The sequence below is a fragment of the Hemiscyllium ocellatum genome, chromosome 33 (assembly GCF_020745735.1).
Source record: "Hemiscyllium ocellatum isolate sHemOce1 chromosome 33, sHemOce1.pat.X.cur, whole genome shotgun sequence".
Lineage (NCBI taxonomy): Eukaryota > Metazoa > Chordata > Chondrichthyes > Orectolobiformes > Hemiscylliidae > Hemiscyllium > Hemiscyllium ocellatum.
Genome location: NC_083433.1, coordinates 6652315 through 6662435, shown reverse-complemented (window position 1 = coordinate 6662435; position 10121 = coordinate 6652315). Strand labels below are relative to the sequence as shown.

The window sequence follows — 10121 nt, the reverse complement described above, 5'->3', positions numbered from 1 at the left end:
TTACATGTGTTGTTGGAACACTCATTATTCCGATCCTATCGCTGACACCCACCCCCTCAAACCAATTCCCCAGCCATGGATACATTATTTCCATTTTTCCAAAGTGATTTTGTGTGGATCCTGATCAAAGAAATCATTCAAGGTGGCAGCTTTGACTGTCCTCAAAACTTAAGCTAAGGATGTCTGTTCTTCAGCCCAAATCAAGACGCACAAATGGAAATGGCCCCTCTTGGCTTGTGATGAGCATAACCAAATCTATATTAGTCCATCACTTAGAACGTAGACAGAATCTTGCTAGGTTCAATACCCAAAATTCAGAAGGATGAGCTACACCACAAAGAGCTCTGTTGAGTCTAAAAACCAACAGTTGTTTAAAATGGACCAGTCATGGATTTGAACATTACAATCTACATTTGCAGTCAAGTCTTCTCCCAGTTGAAGGTCTGGAAAGCTCGGATGTTTAACTTTTACTTCTTTCTGCAGAAATCATCAAAAAGAATGTTACAAATAGCAAGGGTTGTCTTTTACCCAAAGTACAGCCTATAAACCTCAGCTCAAGCTGTGACACACAAAGTGCGGTTTCCAGAAAATGATAGAGTAGTCATTGGCCAAATTAATTTTCTGTCCCCTCTTTTGACAGAATGTGAGCACCAGCAGCAAGAGGCTGATTGCAGTGGGTGTGGAATTATCTAAGCCACCTGATTTCCTTCCTTAAAAGTGAACTAAAAAAAAAATTGAGACTACTGATAGTTGCTGTAGCACTCGTGGGTTCTAGCTTTAAATTCCACCAGTTATCCTCAGCTGGAGGCAGACCTACATTGCTAGAGCATTAATAGGCATTATGCCACATTTGTGCCTCATGGGGTTGAGGATTAGGCACCATAGTCAGTCATCACTGTTCACTGATGCCAGCATCCTAATCAAAAGCAGAGACTATGCTGGAGAATGCTGATACATGCAAAACAAATTCCTAGTTCAGGGAAAGAAAATCCCGATAGCAAGCAAGTATTGCTTATCCAAAAAGTAATAGGTTAAAAGTAGTGTATCTTGCATGCAAGATGATTGCCATTGGACTCTACTAAATTAGTAGACTAGTCAAAATTATTTGTTAAAGAAGAACAGAAACTGCTGCAAAAATATAGCAGGTTTGGCAGCTTCTGAAAAGTTATGGGATTCAAACATTAAACAGATTTCTCTTACAATGGAGTCTTTTTACTCACCAGCAATTTCTATCTTCATCAGATGGGCCAATGGCCTGAGAAGTGACAGATGGAGTTTAATTCAGATGTGACTTTATATAGAGGTTTACAAAATTGGAGGGGCATGGATAGGGTAAATAGACAAAGTCTTTTCCCTGGGGTCAGGGAGTCCAGAACTAGAGGACATGGTTTAGACAGAGAGGGGAAGATAAAGAGATCTAATGGGCAACTTTTTCCACACAGGATAGTACATGTATGGAATGAGCTGCCAGAGGTGGTGGTGGAGGCTGGTACAATGGCAACATTTAAGAGGTAATTGGATGGGTATATGAATAGGAAGGATATGGAACAGGTGCCAGCAGGTGGGGCTAGATTGGGTTGGGATATCTGGTTAACATGGACAGATTGGACTGAAGGGTCTGTTTCCATGCTGTACTTCTGACTATTTGGATTTCCAGCTTAAATCTAACCACTGCTAGGAACAGTGCATCAGATAGGTGTATAACATTTAGACAGGTGGACTGGTTTCTGTCAAGAAATTGATGAGAGGCTGTTCCTACAAAATTTCAAGTCAGCACAAGACTGGTGAACAAGCATTACTTGCGAGCTACAAAGCTAAGCTGTTGTGGAACTTCTAATACAAGAATCACGTTTCAAAAATGCATATAAATATTCAAGAGATTCAAAAACTGAACAAGGACAGGCATTGATCAAGAAGAAGGAGCAAAAATATTTAACAGTCAAAGCCTCCAAGAACCAAATGAAGTGAAAAAAAAAAATCACAAAGCACTCCGTTCCATGGTGAACACTATTTTAATTTTGTGCAGAGCACAACCAAAGTCATCCACTAGAATGAAGTCACCACGTCCAACAAATGGAGTTGTCGAATCCCACTCAGCTCAGGCTGAGCCTGTCAAACAGGTACTCTCCCAGGCCATTCTCAGGGGCTCCCAGTCTCTTCAGGTTGGTGATGTGATCTCCCAGCTTCTTGATCATCTTCACTTGCTCATCCAAGTAGTGCCTCTCCAGGAAGTCACACAGCTGGGGAAAAAAAGAAACCAGGGAGACATTAGCCCTAATAAGTAGTTAGGCTGTTAGTACTTGGACAAGACCAGAATTGGCCTCCAACTGCACATCAAGTCCATGAAACAACTTGGACACTCAGGCCACAAATCTATTTGCCCTCCATTTGCAGACTGCTTTCAAACATTAAGTCAAAAATGAACTTCTGAAAATTTCCCCAGGAGGAAAATATAGATTGCAATATCAATTTCAGAAGAAACTCCATGGAACTCACATGAGGGTCCATGTGGCCAGAGGAGTGTTTGTGCAGATCCAGCAGACTCTGGTTCACATCCTTCTCCATCTGCAGAGCTCTCTGTATTGCCTCCTGACCATTGCCCCCCTCATCCTGCTCTGGCTTCTGGAGGGGAAAGGGCAGATGCTTTGCTCAATGAAAAGCAAGAAAAATGCAAGAAAACAGGGTGAAGCAGCAACAAGGTATCTATACAATTAGGAATCAGGAGGGATAAAAAAGCCAATATTAGGTCCACTACATTTTAATGCCGTGGTTAATGCTTAAGAATTAAAATGAAAAATAGTCTTTGGATCAGGACAGATCACTCATTCCCACATTAAACTCAACCTTGATATCCTACAGGAGGACTATCTCCACATTTATTCTGGAATTCCATCAGTTTCCCAGCATGTTCCCATTCTTCATGGGACTGCTCCTTGAAGAACTGAGCAAAGTAACACAGGGCAACATCATCCCGGTTAAAGTAAGAGGACTGCAAGTAGAGATGAAGTGGAAAACAAAACCAAAATCATTGCTGCCATTTGAGTTGGTCATCTACAAGTTCCTTCAACTACACAGCCTGCAGTTCATGAAGACAAACTGTCAAGTCCTTACAAAACCCTCACTTGAGTGGATTCCAGTCCTTTCCTTGTGAAGTAGGACAAAAAAGTTGGTCTTCAGGAGTTGGATCATTAGAATTAACAAAAACAATTAGGGGAACCTCATTATCCCAAGTGGCCACATGGTAATTGAAAGACTCAGCAAGGAATCCTTTCAACACAAAAGGAAAGGATTCTCAGCTCTGAACTCAACTTTCTTGTTGCAAGTTTAACAAGTGAAACATTGGCAGCAGTTAAGTAATGGTATTGCTCTTACACCTGTAGAGAGGCAAGCCAGGTTCTCATCATCCTTGTTCTAGAGGTAGCCCTAGATTCCTGGATAGATTAATAGATAATTTTATACAATGAGTTAATCCAATTACATTGCAAAAAAAAAAATCTCAGGTCACATCAAGAGCACTAGTTAGAGAGATCTTTTGTAAGATCAAACCATTTTTAAAAAAAATTATTTCTCTATGTCAGGGAAAGGCTACACCAGAACATCCACAAACATTAGATGATGCAGAAAAAAATCCTACACTCTGAAATAAATACAGAAACCACAAGGCTCACCATTGGGAGATAAACATAGGAAGAATAGAGTGCTAGGTTGATCTGCTTGTTAACAGCATCCTCACAAACCTTGTGGTAGTCCTGACACACGTGAGAGGCCATCTTTCCTATTCCTCCTCACTATCACCTCAACAACTCTAGAACTAAGCCTCTTGCCCACAAGCTCTTGTATTTATCCTCCTGGGACATCCTGCACTCAACCAGGGAGTGGCATCACAATGATGATTGACAATCCCTGACAGCCAATCAGGAATCTCCATGAAACCAGGCATCAATGAACTAAGGAGAGCAGAGACTGAGACTAAGAGCCAATCAGAGATTTGGGATACAGACAGGTTCAGATGATGATTCTGTGATAAAGAGACCATGCAGCCTCTCAGGTCTGTTCCCCCCCCACCACCCCCCATTCCATTATATCAGCACGAGTCTGTCTCTTCATTTCATATCTTTGCCTTGGTTCTATATTGCATTATATTCTTAACTAATAAAACTCAACAAAACAGTTTTGAAATGTTCTATTGACTTTCAAAATGTTGTGGGAGATAATGCAATTTGTGTGAAGAAATCATCATCATGATTAACATAGCTCTGATTTGAAATTATTCTCCCTTTTCCAGGATTATTTTATCACAGGAAATATTTTTTCTCTAACAGTACAATTAGATCTATCCAAAACGCCTGGATAATATTCATCCTTGAGTCTTCCAAGCTCTTGCAAGGACAAGACTAGTCGATGTAAACTGCACTCATAATGTAACCCCCAGCTTGGAGCTGAGATAATGCTGGTGAAGCTCTGCTAACCTCCCTCAGAAACCCTATCAGAACTAAACACTGTGTTCCAAATGTGGTCTAATGAGAATTCTACACCGTTGGAATATGACTTATCTGTGACAAAACCTAATATGCTCTGGTCTTTTTCATTAGGCTTTCATATCTGCCCACTGTCACGGAGTTATGACAGTACTGAGGGTGGCCATTCAGCCCATTGTATCAGTACCAGCTCGCTGAGCATCTCACCAATTGTCATTCTTCTGCATTGTCCCTGTAACCTCTGTGTTCATCCCTTTCAGATCTTAGTCTAATTCCCTTTTGAATGCTTTGATTGAACCTGCCTCCACCACACTCTCAGGCCATACATTTCAGACCCTCACCAATCGATGTGTTGGAAGAATATTTTTCTCACATCACTTCAGCTTCTTTTGCCAATTACTTTAAACCCACACTGTCTTGTTCCTGATCCTTTCCCAAACAGGAACATTGTCCTCTATTTGTTCTGTTTGGATCCCCTGTGAAATTGAAAAGCTCTTAGACCTTTGTTCTCCAGGGAGAACAACGCCAGCTTCTCCTGTCTATCCTCACAACTGAAATTCCTCAAACCTGGAAGCATTCCAGTAAACCCCTTCCACTCTCTCTCCAATGCATTTATATCTTTCCTCAAGTATGATGTCCAGAACTAGACACAATACTCCTTTTGAGGTCAAACTTAAGCAAGTTCAGCATAACCCCCTTGCTCTGGTGCTCTATGCCCCTATTAATAAAGCTCAAGCACCGTGTGCTTCATTTACCGCACTCTCAACTGGTCTTTGCACCATTAATGACAATGCACATATGCACCATCCGAGTTCGCCCACTCCTGTGCCCACTTTAGAGCTGCACCTTTTAATTGATGTTGGCTCTTCATGTGCTTCCTGCCATTTTTTTCTGTATTGAACTTCATCTGCTATTCCCTTGCTCATTCCACCAACTTGTCTATGTCCTTTTGAAAGTCCACACTGTGCTGCTCACACTAAGTGTCTTATCACACACAAATTCTGAAATTGTGCCCTTTATGTCAAGGTCTAAGTCATTCATTTGGACTGGAAAAAACATGGCTCCCACCCTGGAAGCTGTGGAGCTCCATTACAAACCATCCCCCCCAGGTCCAAAGAACATCCATTAGCCATTACGTTGTGTTTCCAGTCACTCAGCCAACTCCATATCCACGTCACTGTGCTGCCTTTTATTCCAGGAGCTTTAACATTGTTCACAAGAGTGTCATGTGGCATGGTATCAAAGGTCTTTTGGAGGTCCACATTGACCACACTGACAGCAACCCTCTTGGTTAGCTCTTCAAAAAACTCCTGTATAGTAGTTAAATGTGGTGTTCCTTTATGATATCCATGCTCGATCTCCTCAAATGATCTGCATTTGTCCATGTGACTATTATGTAATTTTCTACTCCCATCTACAGTACTTACTGTCACTCACCCCACAGCATCACTCTCAAAAGGGGATAGGGACTCTACTCCTTCATCGATCCCATTTAGTTATGGAATGAAAAACCTGATGCTGTAGAACAGTACAGCTAGAAGTTGTAGCCTGGTCTCAGAGTTCATTGCTCACTGCCCCATTACTCCCCAAACTCAAAACGATTTCTCAACCAGATTTAAAAGCTCTTCCCCCCCCTCTCCAAATAAAACTTGTGGATTATGCTGATGTGGGGTTTCTAGTTGAGCAAAGCCAATGCTTTGCTTTCAGACCTTTACAATATTGGAGCTGAACAAGTTAGTAACTAGGACCTTGCCTTCGGAGCGTAATCCATCCCACATTCCCATGGTGTGGTCCCTGGCTGAGAGCACGGCTTTACAACTAAATTGGAAAGGTCACCTGCTTGGGAGCCAGATGGAAGTAGGAAACAGAACAAGAGCGTGAAATGCTTTGAGCCTAACTTCACTTCCTTGGTTGTTCGCAGGCTGAGGCTTATTCCCAAGAAATCCTCAGATTACAGCTAGGACCTAGTTTGCGTTCCCTCTGCAAACTGTGTCTGAAAGCAAGACCTTTAGTCTGATGCCGTAAGTGTTTTCACTGCTATTTCACAGATGTTGCCCTGGAAGGTGTAATGGTGGATGGAAGGAGATCTGAACAATTGATGGCTTGTCATTGTCAGCTAAAAGACAAGAGCACATGTCAGTATTTGGTTGTAAGGTCAGAAAACGAAAACAAAAAATGTAGCTAAGTGTCTAAATTCTTCTGGAAAAGTGGATAACATGCCACAGAATACAAAAGGTAAAGAACTAGAGAACTAACATAACACGAAGTTTTTATTAATATAACCAACACTTTACTGAGAAATCCCTTTGCAGGAACAAATGATGCAATGTTTCCCATGGAACTGTATCAATGCACACAGAAACCATTTCAACAACTAGCCTGGGCAGGTGTTGAAGTGAGTAGAATTTATACTGTAGATATTTTCCAGTTATGTTTCCCTGGTTGGCTAATACTCAAATCAGACAAAAAAAAAGAGATTAAAGCCAGTTCCACACATTTTATTTCCATGTAGAATGACAGTATAAATCAAGGTATTCACCAGAATTGGGTCATTATATGGAACAGTTTGTTCAATAACCCTAGTCAGCTCAGGGTGAGCCTGTCAAACAGGTACTCTCCCAGGCCATTCTCAGGGCATTCCAGTTGTCTCAGGTTGGTGATGTGATCTCCCAACTTCTTGATCAGCTTCACTTGCTCATTCAAGTAGTGCCTCTCCAGGAAGTCACACAGCTGGAATATGAAAGTGAGGAGCTTGTTAATGTAAAGGAGAATTTACATGGGGTAGAATTTAAAAGAGAGACTTCCATCAACTGTGATTCTGGGAAGCAATGACAGGGATTGATATTTGAAGCCTCACAGCACTGGAATTTACTAAACGACAAGTCACTAATTTCCCAATTAAGATTTACAAAGTACAAGAAAACAAACTGTTCTGAAGCTGCCTATTGTATATTGAAAGCCACTTGCAGGTCTGCATTTGTTACAAGTTTGCAGTAGTGTCCACTGTCACCTCAGCATTCCCCCATTGACCTCATCTACATCGTAGCATCAATCAATTGCCCTTGGGAAGAGAGGGCAAGACCTGATGGAGGCCAAATTAAAGTGTCCTAAAGCCACAGGTTTGCCACCATTGATGCCGGCCTTGGTTTCAGAATGTGCAAGAGGAGCAGTTAGATTCTCGAATTAAAGTGTTGGCACAGCTGGAAAAATGGGGCTTCGAGTTGATTTTGTTCAGGATCAGCAGAAAGAACCGAGCTAAAAGCAACACAAACATTCACCTCACAGCTCAGCAAGTTGGCATTTCCTAATCAGCAAGGGTCAAGCCCTGAAAACTTGCTTTCAATGGGATCTAAAGTCTAGAGAGATTGTACATTCAGACAAGATAGAGAGCCCATGGTGTTGAGGTCGTACATTAACAGAGAGAAGATAGTCAGCTATTATTTAGCCAGGATGCAGATAAGGGGAAGATTCAGGGCATCGTCACTGGCATGTGACCCTGGGGATAGGTGAATAGTTTGAAGGGAAGAGGTCAAGCCTGTACTCGGCATAGAAGAAAGAAAGGAGATCTCACTAAAACCCAGGATTCTTTTGGGAATATCACAGGGTATATGTGGTATTGGGATTTCTTCTTGAAAGTGAGTAAGTAAGCGAGCGAGCGTACAGGACCTGAAGGCATGATCTCAGGTCAGAGGTTAGACAGGAAACCATTGGGAGTGAATCTATGGAATTCTTGGCTTCAGAGGGTTGTTGTGGCTGGGACATTAGTATTTAAAAAAACACAAAGGGAATCAAGATTTAGGGGGACAGAGGCTGGAAAATAAAGTTGAGGTTTCAGATCGGCCATGATTGGCAAAATCAGACCAGACTTGATGGGTTGAGTGGCCTACTTCTTTCTTAGAGAAGTATCGAGAAGGTGAAGCACTATTCTCAGGTAAAAGATATTGACCTAAAGGTTGAAATGCTCAGTTGGAGATACAATTCTTGTTATTAAGATTCAAACTGAGTAACTTTCATACAACTTCAATCACATGGATAAAGCCAGCAGGAGGAACTCACATGAGGGTCCATGTGGTCAGAGGAGAGTTTGTGCAGATCCAGCAGACTCTGGTTCACATCCTTCTCCATCTGCAGAGCTCTCTGCATTGCCTCCAGACCATTGCCCCACTCATCCTGCTTTGGCTTCTGGAGGGAAAAAAAAAGATTGGTTACTTTCTTACAAGTGGTGTCCAATCCAGTAAAATTGGTCACGAGAAAGAGGGGCTAACAAGTATAAACTTGCCATAAACCAACAGGGTTAAATTACTTCAAATCCATATGGATGGAAGTTGATTTTAATGAACTAGATGAGACACTAAATTAATCCAACCTTGATATCCTGCAGGAGGACTCGGCCTCCACGTTTATTCTGGAATTCCATCAGTTTCTCAGCGTGTTCCCGTTCCTCATGGGACTGCTCCTTGAAGAACTCAGCAAAGTGACGCAGGGCAACATCATCCCGGTCAAAGTAAGAGGACTGTGGGAGGAGAGCATCAAACAATTCACATTACACTTAAAATCATAATATGCAATTCTGTTTCAGAAGTTAAAAAAAGTTTGAGACGCTTATTTTAACGTTTGATGGGCAGGTCGCACTGAGACAAGCGAGAGTGTTTACTTTAAGATGTAATTTTAAACTGAAATTATTGTCAGAGTATGCCACCCCTTGTCCTCAGGATGAGGAATTTCTTGCAGCTTCATTGCTGTTCACAGTGGAACTCACTCCAAGAGAACAGACATCGAGGAGACAGTTTACTGTCAGAAACTGACCAGTGTTTCCTTCAGTAGTGGCAGTTGTTACTGATTACTCACATTCTAGTGTCATAACTAGAACGCGCGAATTACATTAGTCCCTCACATTGCTAATCAATGTCATACCTTCCTGGAGCAAGGCTCATCAGAAATCTCAAAACTACAGCTAAAGGTGAAGAATATTAATGAGCACATATTCACTATTGCACCAGCTATAGTCACCCTATTAGGGACTATTAATTAAATCACTAGCCAGTTAACCTGGTTGCATTGTTGACTAGTTACATAAGAAGTAGCTGAGCTAGTCCAGAATTAAACCCCCACAGAAAACAACTGTTACAAGGAGCATTGACTTAAATGTTAACTTCAACAAGAAGCCCATCACTACTCAAAATGGTTGCCCTCCCAGTAATAGGGTACAGCTTAAACTATTCCATTAAACCGGGGAAACTCCAATTTCTCCAAATTGGAGTGAGAAAAAAAAGATATAAAAGTCTCACCATGGAGAGGTAAACATAGGAGGAATAGAGCTCCAGGTTGATCTGCTTGTTAACAGCAGCCTCACAGTCCTTGTGGTAGTTCTGACACACTTGGGAGGCCATCTTCACTATTCCTGCTCACTTTCACCTAGACAACTCTAGAACTGAGCCTCGCTCCCACAAGCTTTTGTATTTATCCTCCTGGGACACCCTGCATCCAACCAGGGAGAGGCATCACTGCTGATTGGCTATCGCCCGTTGTCAATCAAGAATTACCCATGCATCCAGGCACCAAATGAGTAACAGAGAAGGAGCTTAGGGAATGTCAATAACCCAGAGCCTTAGAATTAATCTTGAGGAGGCCATTGTTATTAGA

General features: G+C 41.9%; 1 protein-coding gene across 2 annotated transcripts; it reads right to left on the bottom strand.

Annotated features, from left to right (window-relative positions):
• Positions 1–2093: 2093 nt before the first annotated feature.
• On the bottom strand, positions 2094–9868 carry LOC132831468 (ferritin heavy chain, oocyte isoform-like). Of its 2 annotated transcripts, none has more exons than XM_060849631.1 (4): positions 9767–9868; positions 8845–8991; positions 8535–8660; positions 2094–2240 (listed from the first exon to the last, which is right to left on the bottom strand). In XM_060849631.1, the coding sequence occupies exons 1-4, from the start codon at positions 9866–9868 to the stop codon at positions 2094–2096; spliced, it is 522 nt and encodes a 173-aa protein (XP_060705614.1). The 2 variants fall into 2 exon arrangements, with proteins under 2 accessions (XP_060705614.1, XP_060705613.1); XM_060849630.1 differs by lacking the exon at positions 2094–2240 and adding an exon at positions 7062–7208.
• Between the last annotated feature and the right edge of the window lie 253 nt (positions 9869–10121).